The sequence below is a fragment of the Thunnus thynnus genome, chromosome 3 (genome assembly GCF_963924715.1).
Source record: "Thunnus thynnus chromosome 3, fThuThy2.1, whole genome shotgun sequence".
Lineage (NCBI taxonomy): Eukaryota > Metazoa > Chordata > Actinopteri > Scombriformes > Scombridae > Thunnus > Thunnus thynnus.
In genome coordinates, this window is record NC_089519.1 from 8,216,649 (window position 1) to 8,232,860 (window position 16,212).

The 16,212-nt window shown below is 42.1% G+C and overlaps 1 protein-coding gene across 1 annotated transcript; it reads left to right on the forward strand.

Moving 5' to 3' along the window:
* Positions 1-479: 479 nt before the first annotated feature.
* ldb1b (LIM-domain binding 1b) lies at positions 480-14,449 on the forward strand. The gene is made up of 11 exons (XM_067583883.1): positions 480-621; positions 6,923-7,025; positions 8,614-8,658; positions 8,908-8,983; positions 9,085-9,187; positions 9,325-9,497; positions 9,736-9,858; positions 9,964-10,047; positions 11,469-11,592; positions 11,690-11,838; positions 12,171-14,449. Exons 1-11 carry the CDS (start codon positions 588-590, stop codon positions 12,399-12,401), a joined length of 1,245 nt encoding a protein of 414 aa, XP_067439984.1. The 5' UTR covers positions 480-587; the 3' UTR covers positions 12,402-14,449.
* Positions 14,450-16,212: the final 1,763 nt, after the last annotated feature.

Genomic DNA, 16,212 nt, shown 5'->3' on the forward strand with positions numbered 1-16,212 from the left:
TTAACAGTATGTTTGACTTTATTGCCATGAAGTGGTAAAAGCCATCAAACAGTAGCTTTGGGATTACATTGGGGGAAGAAATAAAAGTGAATGCAATCTATGAAAGCAGGAGAGGTTTTGTTTTCATTACTGTTTGGGAAAAAATGGACACTCGCCGATCATCAGAAGTCGTCTCTCATTGTTAAAATCTTGGATCAGTTTAGTCAGGGCTTTTTCTAAACTGAGACCAACACGAGACTGTCCTCAGATCAGTGTTTAAGACTGTGTCGAAGGGAGGGCGACTGGGATGCTTGTTATCAGAACTCTGGCAGACGTTTGTGCCGTTAAGTTTCCTGTTGACTAGTGAGTGGAAGTGGCACGCTGCACACATTTGCACATACACAGGCAACACATGCATTAGAGCACGCGCACACACACATACACACACACACACACACTGTAGGCATCCTTCTCCCCCCTCCTTGTGCCCCTGAGCCTGACAGTCTGGACATGGGAGATATCAGAAAGAGGGAGAGGCTTGAAAACAGGGCCCAAGTCTTTGAGTTAGATCAGTATGTAGCTGTGAAAGTGCATTTGTGGGTGACAAAATGGCAATGTCAGAACCGCTGGAGACTGAAGGAGGTAAGTCTTGCTTGCTGACCTTTACCTTTTCTGTCTTTCACATAGCCGATTCAGCAACATAAAGATAAAAACCCAGAGATCAAAGAAAACGGCTGAAAGAAAAATGTTTGATTGTTCTTATTGATGTATCTCGTTGCTTTGTTGATCTCCAGATAAATTATCTTTAAGTCTGGCCTCTTCCCTTTATTTTTTTGACTTTGACAAAGGTGAATTAAACAAGTTGCGCTTGTAGGTTTAAGTGTAAGCTCAGTGAAAACATCACACGGTGCACTTTAGGGAGTTTATTCAGCCACTGCACGCTGCAGCTTTAATCACTTATTATACATGGATTTATGGCTTTAGGTGTGAATGTGTGACTGCAAGTTGGGAAATGAGGCTAGCTGGTGATGTGAAGGTTAGGCAGCAGTGTGTGTGTGCGTGTGTGTGTGTGTATGTGTGTGTGCGTGTGTGTGTGTGTATGTGTGTGTGCGTGTGTGTGTGTGCGTGTGTGTGTGTGTGTGACTCGCTGGTTGGGGTGCTAGTTGAAGATAAGGCCTGCCCTATGCCTGAGAGCGAAAGAGACGGTGTGTGTAAGCCCTTCAAGCCTTATCCTGACACACCTCCCACCCCCACCTCCTCTCCATCACCCCACCACACACACACACACACACACGCGCGCACTGGGGATTAACCCCGTCATGTACCATTTGAATGGGTGAGCTTTGGAGACGCACACACACAGACACACACACACACACACACACACACACACACACACACAGGATTAACCCTTGTGTGTCCATTTCCATGGATGATTCTCAGCCTCACTCCAGTTGTGACAGCATTGACTGCTCGCGTTGCCATGGCTACAGGGGCCAGCGAATATAAGATAGGCAAATCCACACAAGTCACCCACAACAGACACTCTAAGCTACTACTGACTACACCTCCCCCTGGTACTAGACACACAAAGATGCTGCCAAAAGACTGACAGGAGCCTCGCGAGCTGTGAAGTGCTCATGTCACAGGCTTACCATGGTCAAACCAATATACATAAACTCAGCCCAAGCATCTTTGTTGCTGGTCGGGTGAGAGACAGGCCTTAGAGCAGCTTATCCTCTCCACATGTCTGGCTCTGGGACACACTGTACTTCACCATACTCCAGATTTCATACAACAGAGTCTGTAAAGAGGTCCACATTTGAGCTGCCAGACATAAGGGAGTTATGAGTTTTGTGCTGTATATTCATATGCAAGACAGAAAACATCTGCAAATATGTCAGAACAGAAGGACATTTTCTGTATCGAGATGGCAGAAACAAACAGTAGACAGCTGGAAAAAATAAATATGCAATTTACTGTCTTCAAAATGTTGGAATATTGGAGGCCCACAACAAATAGTGTAGAGAGGTATTGTGTGTCATGTACTTCGGTGGATAGAAGAATGGGATAGTTGGGTTAAACTGATGGAATAAATGATTATATGGCTCATCAATCAAATCAATAAGTTGGTACTAAGTATAGCTGAAGTGTTTAATTAACTTCATGATTTTTTGGGGAAATACCTTTTCATTATTATCATGTTCCTTTATTTCTTCTCAGCGTGGCCGCTAGCGTGGCTGAAGGAAGAACGATATAAGTCTGTCAGTCGCTTGGTCCCGACTGAACAACTATTGGATGGATTGAAATTTTGTGCAGGCATTCATGTTCCCAAGAGGATAAACTCTGATGACTTTGGTGATGCTCCATCAGGTCAAAGTTTTCCTGTTTCAGTGAAACATCTCAATACCTACTTGAGGGATTGGAACAAAATTTTTGATAAATCTAAACAACAATCGGACGGACTGCTGTGAAACACGTTCATGGTCCCCACTTGAAGAATTATCATAACTTTGATCGCCTGACCTTTCATCTAGTGCCATCATCAGGTCATTTAGATTTTGTTCAATACTTTGGCTCAGGACCTATTGCCTGCAAAACTGATGACCTACCTATCAGCCTCAGTTTCTCATTCCAATAAATGGAACTTTTGACTGTACATATATCATATGTATATTCTGTATATACAATATAAAGTGATACAGATGATGATGATACACATGATATATATATACAGATCATATATACTGTATATATAATCTTTAAAGCATAAAATCTATGTATATAAATATTGCAAGATTGCAGAATTTTTGGTTCTCAGCTGCAACATCTAGTGGAACTGACCCTTGAAATGCAAAACTGGTCCTGCAAACCAAAATGAATTTAAGCCCTCCACATCTATAAACTACAATTTTAAGTTGTTCCATGTCATGATTATCCTCACAATCACTGTGGAGTACATATTTCTGAATTACAATAAGACTTACAAATTCATATGTATGTAAACCTTCATCTCGGGGACAAATTATTTAAAACTGCACCTAAAAAATAATTCTACTAAATAATATTGAATTATGTTATATTTAATGTTACCAGTCCACACCAGTGTTTTGGTGTACAGGAGCCTGTGTGAAGCCTGTTAACTGTTTCCACAGAGCAGCTCACGAGAGCAGCTTAATTTGTGAATAAATCATTGATGAAACATTGTGTTTTCACTCCATGTGTACATGGATCGTGTATAAATCAGAACATGTTGGTGGCTCAGATGTCCGGCTGCACTCACACACACACTACCACATATACAGTATGAAAAACTCCTGACCTAATACTACTTGTTCTTTTTATATCTCAACTTTGGCCATATGGGTGAGTCCTCTCTGGCTGTGATCTGAATATCTGATTATAATTTGAGGCGATTTAAGCAGATTTAGAGGCCTATGGGATTCTCCTTTTGGCTTAGTGCTTTCTGTGTGTGTGTGAGAGAGAGAGACAGAGAGAGAGAGAGAGGGAGAGAGAGATTCCCAATGGTAATGGATTTACTGGCCTACCTTGGAGACAGTTCAGTGTACAGACTCAAAGACACAATTAATTGTAAACAACCCATGTCTGTTTTCCTTACATGAAAGTTAATTTATAAGATCTTAATCTCCTCTTGGCTGATCAGGCTGCTGTACTGCACTGCACTGCATGGGACCCACCTTGTATATTATTACACATGACCTGGGACTTGGCTGTCAGTGTCTCAGCTCAGTTGTTTTTGTAGCAAGCTGATGATGTGCACTAATTAGGCGAACATGAAAACCACTTTGCAGTCAGCACGATCTTTATTTGCACACACACACACTTCCACTTGACTGCATTAGGGCCAATTCTCGTCTGTGTCAGTTACAGGGAAAGGATGGGATGCGGGGAGGAGGAAGGAAGAAAAAAAATGCTTACCAGACAACCTTTATGTGCAGTGGGAGTGGGGGGCGGAAGGGGGGCGGCTGGCGGTGCTGGGCAGAGGAGAGAGGAGCATTGCTGAGGGAGGAGAGGAGGAGGAGGAGGAGGGCCTACAGCTATTGTTCATGTCCTCCCGTGAACAAAGGGCTCATCGGGGTCCGTATGTAAACCCACAGCAGGCTTCAGCCCACTGACAAGGCCTCATGCGGGACAAAACATAGCCGACCGACTCCCGCAATTTGGGCCTTATTCCCTCTCAGTCTCGCGGTTTGAGCAGATTTTTTATTGATCCTATTCAGAGGGACGTATTGTGTTGGTACGTTGCGTCCAGCGGGCCTATCCGTCTTTACGCACGGAGCGTACACACGGTCTATCACCACGGATCTGTAAACATCAATTTTCTGATTGGACTTCTTTGCAGGTAAAAAAGGGGTCGCTTTACCCCACAAACACACACATTTTCCTGCAATGTCTAGCAGCTGTGGCGGTTAAACGTAGTTTACGAGCCGCCGCGGTTGTAATTTCTTGCGTTATTTCGGCGCTTTCTCGTTGAAAAGGGGATTTAACGGCTAACGGCTAACAGCAGCTAACTGATTACCAACTGTTTTCAAGGCTGGCTAGCGTTAGCTTGCCTCGCAGGCCCACACAAGGCAGTGTTGTATACAGGCTTCGCTTTGGCGAGTGAGGACAGTGAGGTTATTTTATCGTGTATCTTTCAGTAGCTATCTTGTTTGTTATAATTGTGTTTGTAGGCGTTTGTGGCTGTAAACTCTCCCCCCGAAATGACCCGTTTTGGCCGAGCTAACAGCTAAGTGTTAGCAGTATGCGCTGGCTGCCTTTCTAATTGCCTTTGTAAGCAGGCAACCCCTCGTCAAAATGTGCTTTGATTGATAGAGTTGTGACATACTAAACTGGCGAATAGGACGTTTTAAGTGCAACTTGATAAAATCTTAAGATTCATGTCAGGTTTTTGTAAAAAAAGAAAAAAAGTTTGCAGGTTAATGCTTCAGTGTAACCTAGCTATCGCTTGTATTCCGTTTGGATACTTAGCTATCATGGTGACAGGAGTCCAACACCACGACGTGTTATTATCATTTAGAGGAGACTTTGTAATGCTTGGTGGATTTTTCTCTTGTGAAATCAAATGTTATGGGTTTTTTTTCGGGATTCATGCCACAAAATATTTGAGATCTTATGCTCTGAAGGTTGGGTGACGGTGGTTAGCATCACTCAAACCAAGGAAGTTAAGATATGTGTAAAGTGTGTGTGTGTGTGTGTGTGTGTGTGTGTGTGTGTGTGTGTGTGTGTATACATATATATTTATATATGTAGAGTTTCTGCTTGTAGGAGAGGGGAGCATGATTCCCAGTGGAGGAAGTGAAATCCAGCTGATGTGATTGTGACTGCCTGTCATTAACAGCTAACAGGAGAAGAGAGGAGCTAATGGAGCTCTCAACAACTAATGGACACTTAACCATCGATTATTTATTTATTTATCAACCCCATTTGTTTTCCTCTGGTGGTGCATTCAGGCCTTTGCATAGCATTACTGGCTCACACAAAGCAAACAACTTGTTTTTACATGAAGTGAAGACAGGGTTTCAAATGGATTTTTTTCTGTGTAGAAGATGTGATACTTGTTTTAAAGATCTGTGCTTGTCTTCATGGAAGAACTTTCCTTGTTGATTTATTATTTATTTACCAGTAGGTCTGTAAGAGAGATATTGTTGACTATGTGGCCACTATTACACAGAATAGAAACCTGTAGACCTGAGACATTTTCTTTTTACTAGATAACATACTGTAGATCAGTTAAGACTGACCAACTTGATGTATATCGGTGTGGTCCCTAAGGTCAGTTTTGAACATGGCTCTCTGTCAGTCCCACAACAATTTGTGTTTATCTTTTTGCATGTTTGTGTTGTTGTGCAGTCTCCAACAAACATAGAAAAAGCTGACTTTAGACAGCTAGCATACATTATTGAAAAGTTAGCTTTTTTAAAACCTCTTTACAGAAGAGAAGCTGTTTTACTCTTTAATTGTCTGACTGTATCCTTGAAATATATAGATAACATTGCTGCAGTGGTCTCAAATCACAATTACCCTTGCTGGAAAACATCTCAGTCTCTTTCACACGTACATTGATATGTTTTAATATGCAGAGACAAGACAGAGAGACATTAATGAGGCGGGGCTTCACCATGGTGACGGCAGGGGTCATGACCTGGAGGCCGCCACGCCTGGATGGCCTTTATAGGAGAGCTGGGCAATTAGAGTAGAACAGGGGGATGGAGATGTGTGTGTGTGAGACAGATTTTCATCAGTTTTTTGTTTGTGTGTGTGTGTATTGGGTTAGTATTGGTCTGTTAGTGTAATTGGTTGGTATTTGATAGTTGTATACTGAGTGTGAAGGGAGAGTAGAAGGAGGGCAGCAGTTTCTGTAGCGGTGTAGCAGGAGCACAATGTTTACAGGAATCTCTCTCCTGTTCATGTTGTTGTTTTGCGTCTTCCTGTAACAAGATTGAGGTATTTGGGATGACCTGTGAGTGCAGCCAACTAAAACTGGGCCATACTGGCCAGCTCAGGCTGCCTTCACCCTCACATAATACAGTCATTCTTTGTAGTGGCCACTCCAAAAGCGAATAACTAACTAATGCCACTGTAATTCCGTATGGTATAGCAACTGCGGGCGCCATCTTCAACCTCTTCTGTGTTCTTTCTTTTCTGCCTTACAATGTAGATGTTTATTAACATTCCCAGCTGGACCACTGTTCACAATGTGTTTAAAGGTTTGCAGTGTCAATGGTTGAATTTGTGGATTAATAGATACAGCATTTGTTCCCAGATTTGACACATCTATGTTATTTCTGACAGATATAGCTGTTAAACTTATCTTGAAGCCCTAAAAACTAACATTTTAAGTAATCCCTGAACCTACAACATTAAAAAAATGTAATTACTTTTATGTTCTTTCTAATATTTTTTCTCACCTCTCTTCCAGGCTGTTCCTCCAAGTCATTCAAGCTGTACTCCCCTAAGGAGCCCCCCAACGGTAGCACTTTCCCCCCTTTCCATCCCGGCACCATGCTGGACAGAGACGTGGGGTGAGTTTTATGTCTGTGTCTTTGTGTTTGGGTGTGTGTACTTTTCAGAGTCTGCTCTGGGTGGGAAAACCAAGACTTTTAGATGTCTTAAGGTGTGTTCATACAGAAATCAAAGCAGATTTTAGAGAAGGCAAGATTACATATAAACACAGGGAAAGACTCAATTGGGCACGATTAGGCACACATTTTCCTGGTGGGCTCCAAGGGAAAATTTGCATTGATCCTAGTGTTACATGAATCTACTTTATAAATGAACAGAAACAAAAGGAGAAAGTAAAAAGACTGGAGGGTGATTCCTAAAAGAACTGGAGGTCCTGGTGAGTTCTTAGATCAGAGTCCCTTTCTAGCTAGCTTAAAGCTAACATCTGTACACACAGTACATTGGCTGTTTGAGTCAAATAAACAGAGATTGCACAAATGGTCCAGCAGTCAAATTCACTTTGCTTTCTATCTGAACACACTTTTATAAATGTGTTTGTATTATTGGATACCATGTTTATACAGTCTGACAAAGCCAGCACAGACATCATGAGTTCAGTTTCTGATACAAGACGTTAGCTTGGAAAACCTCCAGTAATCAATTCATCTTGGCAGCTCACCAATAATTTAACCAATCAGCAAACTGTGTAAAGTGGTTTTGATAACAGAGTCAATGCGTAGTGCTGTATGGTGAGTTTGAACTACACAGTGACTGTTTGTGTTTGCTCACGTTCACAAACATCCTGGACAAATACTCAAATTAGATGTACATTAAGTTAAGAAAATGGTTTCAGTGGATTGTTTTGGTAAAATCTGACGTTTCCAGAACAGCCTCTCTATTTTCTCAGTTGGAAAACCTGAGGTAAAATCCAAGAACAGCACAGATAGCGATGCATTCATCCAGTCAGCTGCACAGGGTTTCCTTAAAGAACGTAACAGTGATGCTGCACTATCATACTCAACTGTAACACTATAAATCTGTTCTTCAGATCAGCTGCTAGAGGTATATTTATGTGCAAGTTAAGTGAACAATACACGAAGTATTTGTAGAACACTTATTTGAAACTGATAGCACTATCATACCTGGGTATTCTGGGAACACTGTTGGGTGCAGGAAGGTTTATTGGTGATATTTTAGCAAAGGAGAGCACTTGTGTTTGTTTTCTCAGTCTGTAAAAGGCTGATCCAATAGCCTGTGTAATTTAGTGCAGTGTCATTTTTGTCCACCACCATTAACACAACCCATTATTCAGGCAAATGCTTGTTGAGCTACAAGCTAAAACTGTTGAGTGGGTGATGTTTAATGCTAAAATTGATTTGACTTGTCTTGTGTGGCTCAGTAAGGTTAGGAAACACACCTGAGAAGAATTGTGTGCCGTTCTGCACAGCTTGTCTTTTTGCAGTGAGCGAGTTTGCTTCAGTTGGTGTGTGAGTGTGTGTGTGTGTGTGTGTAACTGAGACGTGTTGTTATTTACTGTCTCCTTGTATCATCCAATTTGTGCCATGTTTGGCTCGCGTCCCAGGGTCGTAAAGATAGACTAGCTCTTGGAGGAGGGCATATTAGCACTATAGCTGAATGTAATAATCTCTCTGTCTCTCGTTTCTCCAGTCCCACCCCAATGTATCCTCCCACATACCTGGAGCCAGGAATAGGGTAAGACTACATTATTTCCCAGTATCTCCAGCTAATGTGAAAACTGCATTAACACAAGTGTAGATAAGGTCGTGGGAAGCTGTATTCTTATCTCGCTTTCAATACAAATTTTGCATTTAGTCTGCGGCAAGGCTAAACTAGGTTGTGAAACTGTCCTAAAAGTACTGACGCTGTCATATTATCACAAGATAACTGTTCTCAACCCGTCTGTCTTTTGTTTTCTCCTCCTCTTGTCTTTTTGTGGAGCAGGAGGCACACACCATATGGCAACCAGACAGACTACAGAATATTTGAACTCAACAAACGGCTACAGAACTGGACAGAGGTTCGTAAGCGCACACGGCCACATACGCACACTCAGACACACTAACAACTCAAGAACTGTGTTGGTAACTGATTATTCCCCCCCCCCTCTCCACCTTGTAGGAGTGTGATAACCTGTGGTGGGATGCATTTACTACAGAGTTCTTTGAAGACGACGCCATGTTGACCATTACTTTCTGTCTGGAGGATGGGCCCAAACGTTACAGTAAGAAACATAGAATATCTGTTTGAGGGACATACTACACTTTTCATCCCTTAGTCCTACAGTCCATAAATGGACTGTACAACCTGCTAACATCTTCCTGTTCTCATACCCTTTGTGTTTTCTCTCCTTCTCTCCAGCAATTGGCCGGACGTTGATTCCAAGATACTTCCGGAGTATATTTGAGGGCGGTGCCACTGAGCTCTACTATGTGCTGAAACATCCGAAGGAGTCCTTCCACAACAACTTTGTCTCCCTCGACTGTGATCAGTGCACCATGGTCACCCAGAATGGAAAGCCCATGTTCACACAGGTCCGTGTTTGTGTCTGCTTAAAACACACCTTGTTTTAAGATATATATGGCTATTTCTGTCATTTATTAAAACAGTTTAGGAAACATCTTTGTAAAATTTAACAGCGTTTCTCCAGTAATGTGATCACTCCGACTTACAACCCTAGTGTGTCTGCAGAGGTGCAGCTTGTACCGTTCTCTGCATAGATTTTACAGTTGACCTGCTGTTTACTGACCTCAGTCCTCTGAACTGCTGTAGGTGTGCGTAGAGGGGCGCTTGTACCTGGAGTTCATGTTTGACGACATGATGAGGATAAAGACGTGGCACTTCAGCATCAGACAACACCGTGAACTCATCCCCCGCAGTATACTGGCCATGCATGTGAGTAGATACAGAGAGAGTGGTAATCCACAGGGGTACATGTGATGTATGTTATGTTGTGTGTGTCAGTTATTTTAATGTGTGTCTTGTTTGTTGGTATCTCAGGCCCAGGACCCACAGATGCTGGACCAGCTGTCCAAAAACATTACAAGATGTGGCCTGTCGAACTCTACTCTTAACTACCTCCGAGTAAGTGAGGCACGCATACAACATTTTACCTCAAGAATGACGTTGGTGTTTGATGGTTTTTCTCTTCATTGTGTCATGATCATGGTCATATTTTAGTTAGAACATCTAAGAACAAAATGACTTATCTGGTGCCTTGCAGGTATTCAAATTATAGCTGTACTTGACTTACAAATAGTTGATTCTGATGATAAATTTTTTTTTTTTTTTTGTTGCTGTTGTTGAGACATTTAAGTTACTATGTAGAGTTTCATGACCACTAGTGACCACAATAACCACTTTTGTTAGACGATATATTGTCCCAGAAATATTTGAGATGGGTTATTTGCCTCAAATAGATAGACCACACACAATAAGTTATGCTGTTTATTCTGGCATCATGTTGGCTAAAATGTTGGTGACATTCTTATGTAAACAAACACACATGTAAACACAATAGACAGTATCGAGGTCAGCAAAAATGATCAAGGTCATGTCCATATATCGTACGAGAAGTCAATATATGGACACAATAATGTACGTTACCATATGATATAACGTGTCGATGAGTATGTCCCATATTGCTTGCATCTCATGTTCTACCAGCATACACAAGGATGCACAGGTTGGACTGGATGTGCAGGTCCAGTGTTCTTGTTTACATCAATTTAAAAAAACAAAAAACAAAACACTACTACAAAACATTAAAATAACAAGTAATTCATTTCATCTTATTATGTTTTATAACATTCAGCTGCCTCTCTAGGTCCTCGATTGGTCTTTATCTCATGCCTGACTCTCACAGAGCAGCTCTAACACGTGTTACATTTCTCTCTGACACCTGATAAAGCCAGTAGAGGACATCACAGTTGCTGATGACACCACATATTCATCAAACAAATTGTATCCCAACACCTGTTGCCTCTTGAGTCCCGCCATGGTCTCGTTGTTTTTTTTTTTGAGGGGGAAAAAAACTAGATGAAGAGTCGTGTGGCCAAAGGCTGCTGCTCAAAATCTCATCCTGACATGTTTCCCTAACGCTACGTACATATGAAACTCTGGTACACCCAGAAAGTCATATTTTCTCCTTTTTAGAAAGCAGTGTTTTAATGTTCTATTAACTGTTGAGCATGGTAACACAGACTGAGACACTAGCACCTACACGATTCATTCAGTCACCAGCAAGACTGAAAATTCACAGGGGAACACATAAACTGCTTCAGATGCCTCAGTGCTGGAGTTTAATGTGTCTTTTGACTCAGAGAAAACAATGAGTCGTGTTTAATCATTGTCTTCTTGTATTTTCTCATCTGAGAATTACAAGCACACCAAATATTTAATTTGTCCTGAACACCAGCTGATAATAATGGATGATCAGTTAAAGTATATGATCTACAACAATGTGTGATCTCTAACCTGCTGCCTCTCTTTGTTCCCTCCTCCAGCTGTGTGTTATTCTGGAGCCCATGCAGGAGCTGATGTCCAGACACAAGACATACAGCCTCAGCCCCAGAGACTGCCTCAAGACCTGCCTCTTCCAGAAATGGCAGAGGATGGTGGCACCACCAGGTAGATGAACAACACACACACAGATGTAGGCACACACACACAAACACAGTTAACTTATCTTCTAACTCTCTCTGTCTCTCCTTCCCATTCTCTGTAGCTGAGCCATCAAGACAGGCCCCAAACAAACGGCGGAAGCGTAAGATGTCAGGTGGCAGCACCATCAGTGGAGGAGGAGGAACTAATAACAACAACAACAACAAAAAGAAGAGCCCTGGCAGCGGCTTCCCTCTGTCCAGCCAAGTTCCAGTGAGTACATCAGTGCCACCTACTGTCATTACTCTGCTATTACATCTCCAACACAAACACTATTACAGTTAACCAGTGCAGGACACTGTAAACAAATCCAAAGCAAATAAAGTCAACTTAAAACATATTTGAGTTTCAACAAAGTAGATAAATCCATCTTACAATAGTAACTGAAGTTTGAAATGGTCAAAAACCATCTGTGTGTTTGACATCACACTTCCCAGGAGTATGAAAACTACAGCACAGCCAATATACTGTGCTGTAGTTTTTTTTCTTGACACCTCTTCCTCCTCACAGAATTTAAATGTTAACGCTGTTTTGTGTCTTCGCAGGATGTGATGGTAGTGGGAGAGCCCACGCTGATGGGAGGGGAGTTCGGCGACGAGGACGAGCGTCTGATCACGCGGCTGGAGAACACGCAGTTCGACGCGGCCAACGGCATCGACGACGAGGACAGCTTCAACAACTCTCCGGCGCTGGGCTCCAACTCGCCCTGGAACAACAAGGCCCCCTCCAGCCAGGAGAGCAAGAGCGACAACCCCACCTCACAGGCATCGCAGTAGAGCCCAGAGCCCCGCAACCTCAAACACAAAACCCCCTCTCTCTGTCACTCCTCAGCCCCCCCACCCAACCCCACCCTGACAGCCACGAGTGCAACAGCAGCACCCTCTCGCCCGCTCGCTGACCCCCCGACATCATATAGAGCTCAGATTCAACAAACACAGGTAGCCCGAGGGAGCTCAGTACGACCTCCTCTGACAGTTTCGCTGAGCCAGAGGAAGTTTTAAAAGTTTCTCCCCCATATTTAGGCACTGTGGTCCCGCCTCTGTCCCCCTTTCCCCCCCTCATCTCATACACAACATGTCCCGTCTGCTCTTGCTAATTTTCATTTCGGACAGCGACTTGGTAGATGCGACCAAGGAGGCGCGGGGATTTAATCCAGGGCAGAACTGTGCACTCTAAACAAACCATACTGAACTCTAAAACACCCTAAACAAACCATACACACCTGTAGGAAGGGGTGGGGTGGAGGGGAGGGGGGGTGGGCAGTGGGGCTCAGAGATGGTGGCGAGTTGCTTAGGGACGACTTGTCCGCCCGTCCTCTAAACATTGGCTCTCAATTCTGGACTGCCCTGACGCATAAGCCACTGGTAATGTTTGTTAATAGAGTATATGTGTGTGCGCGCGAGTGTGTGTAATGTTTGAGGAGAGAAACGAGGCAGTCTGAACATATTTGTGGCTTTGCCAAATCAGACAGACCAGAATTTAGAATCAGTCCATAAAAACCATTGAAATTCACACTCTAGCAGGAGAGCTGAAATGTGGCACTAGGGAAGTGACACACACACACACACACACAAGGACACATATACACACACATACAAAAATAACATAATGATTGAAGGATTTTGAGTCCCCTAGTGCCCGAGCCATCTCTGATTAGACTACAATGGATGCAGTCTTTCAAACAGAGAGCATTTACAACACACACATACACACAGTTACACATTTTAAGAGTTTTTATACAGTATATATTTCCCTAGAATGTTTTTTAATTTGTATTAAACGCCTTCATTTCAATTGTTACTTTTTTATTTTCTACCGATACTGAAAAGCTACAGACCAAGGAGCAACACAGGACTTTTATCCCCCCTCCCCCTCTAAAATATATTGTTTTTATCTTTTATGTTTATAAAAGAGAAATAATTTAGTGTGGATGTTTTTATTTTGTCTTTTTCGTTCCTTTTTGGAGATTTGAATTTTTGTGTATTTGTGCTTGTATATTTAAGGTAGTAGCAAAGTTCTGTCTGACTGTAATAAAATGTATTCTTACTTAGATTTACCTAAAGCCATCCCGATCTAATGTAAAGAAACAAAAATAGGAAAAAGGAGAAAAAACACTCATGAACCCGTCCCTCTTATCTTCCCACCTGCTCTTTCCTCCTCTTCCTCCCTCTTTTTTAAAACTGTAAATTAAATTACAAAACCCCAGGGGTACAATGGCACCATGGAGAGATGATTTTACTGTGTCTCTGTTGATTTTTTTTTTTTTTTGTATTTATTTTGGAAATTTCAGAAATTCACTCATTTATTTCATGTATACAGGAAGTGATTTTTCACTTAACAATCGTCACAATTTTGTGTACTGCAACTTTCAACCTGATGTCAAGTGAATGTGCTCGCTGAATTTGTTAGTCAACCAGTGGATTTCCAGTTAAATCACTGGCTACAAACAGAGGGTTTTTATTAGTTTTGTGTCCAAATTGTCTTTATTTGTGTGGTCTCTTTTATAATCAACAGAGTGATGCCATCAGTCATCCAAGCATCTTCTAAAACCAGCTTAACATTAAGTTCAGTCGGCATATTTGGTAGCAATGCTGAGTCTTTAAATTCTTATAAAAACGGCTGAAGCTCTGTTATTCTTTTGTACATTTCCATTTCGTTACAGTTGAATCCAGCAGCAGTTATGATTGAGTTTGAATGGTGACTTGTACCTTCTCCAAACCCTGTAGAAAAATCATTGTTTGATATATATTTTTTGATTTGGTTAGTTTCTGCCCTTGATAATTAATGTATGGTACCAATAAAAAGATACATTTTCACTTTAAAATATTGTGTAGTTGGTGAATTTGTAATTATTGCAACACAGCTGATACATTAAGTCATGTGTCAGTGTTTTCTGGGTTTTGTCATTTTGGAGAATTTCAATTTGCTATTTACAGTTCTGACATTGACTTAACTAATGGAAATAACAGGTGTTCTCACTGTTGGAGAGTGTTGTAACATAAGGCATCATTCAGGGTTCAGTGGGGAATCCAAAGATGAAGATTATAGTACTGTTGAGAAGCATAAACACAGCATACAGCATGTCTGGACACATACTATAAAAAAGTAACTGAAGACAATATAAAGTCCTTTAAATACAGGAGTTTTTTTGTTTTCTTTACCAGTGCAGCTAATTTACTTAAATGGAGTCATTTTGATTTAAGCAGCACCTGTGCACAAGTGAATTCTGTGTTTACTTTTTAAAGGAACTGGAAAACATACAGCATTTTTGAAAAGGGCTATATTGCATATTTTTTAGTAAAATTGTTGCAACAAAGGCAGAGAAATCCTGACCCATGAGGGTCAAACTCCAAAAACGTGGACTCATTCTAATCCCATAATGCAACTCATTGTTTGGCCCTCCATGCCTGTAAATCCTTGTGTCTTTCTTCCTTCCACGTCCTCAGCTGGCAAAACGTGCTTTTTGTTATCAGATTTTCTCCAAGTCTCCAAGCCGAGGCCGAGATAAAATAACCCCTGGTGATGTCATAGGACTGCCGGTGTTATTTTTATTCAGACTTTAAAAAGCAGAGTGACAAAAGAAATGAAACAGAACTGATCTTGTGTGTCCAAATCTGTAAAATCGCTGCAGCGCCCCTCGTAAAGGTGAGGTCAGGATGAGAGAGGAAGACGTACAGTAAACGTCTTTGTATCCAGCTGCTTCCGTTGTGATCCTGTCCCTCTCCCCGAATTTCTTGTTGAATCATATACAACAACACATCACCCTTCATCTTCAAACAAAGCTGTGTAGTCACATCCCTCCGCAGTCGTGCTGTTGTGACCTGTCAGCGGTGTCGAGCTTCCAGACAGACTTCAAGCTGTGCCGACGGGTATCCCGGAGCTCCTCAAACCTTGTCCTTCAGGAACTGCGGCCTGCTGGTTTTCTATCCTACTGGGTACTTAATTGCTTCCACCTGTCGATCCAGGTTTACATCAGTCCTCGAACAGACAGCAAGAATGAAAACGACAGGCAGAGCAGAGAACCAGCTGGACTCTGAAGCATGAGGACCGGATTGCAGACAAGTGCTCCGAGTGCTGGCTTTGCTTGTGGGACAGACAGGTACTCATATTCACTCACGACACTGCTAGTCTGCTCTAAAAAAAAAAGCGCCTTCCTGTTGATGTCACGGCAGGTGCAACCAACAGTTCTGTGTGGTGCAATGAGTCGGTATGCAGGAGTGGGAGAGCTGCTACATAGGAAACGTTGTTTTGTGTGCATATAAATAGGCCTTCATTGTCTCTGCTCTGTCTCTGTAACACCTGGAAGAGCACACAGGCCATGGTTGGTAAAGTTGGTCCAGGTTAGAGTCCAAATCCATGATTTTTCAGCTTGGATAGTGCATCTGCGCCCTCTTCATCCTGTCAGTATCAAATCTTTTATTTTTCACATTTACAGCAGTCAAAGTATTTATAAGGTGTGTTTGTGTTTCTCTTTGATTTCCCAATGTCAGCTCAGAGTCACAGACACTAAAATGTCTCCATTTCAAACCCCTGTAGTACATTCCTTGCCTCCTACACAAATCTCACCTGCCAACTATCAAACCTCTT

Excerpts from the sequence above, each read along its gene's own strand:
- ldb1b (XM_067583883.1), top strand. The coding sequence starts at position 588 with ATGGCAATGTCAGAACCGCTGGAGACTGAAGGAG. Across the intron at positions 622-6,922 it reads ACCGCTGGAGACTGAAGGAG|GCTGTTCCTCCAAGTCATTC; the intron begins GTAAGTCTTGCT and ends CCTCTCTTCCAG. Across the intron at positions 10,048-11,468 it reads CTACTCTTAACTACCTCCGA|CTGTGTGTTATTCTGGAGCC; the intron begins GTAAGTGAGGCA and ends TCCCTCCTCCAG.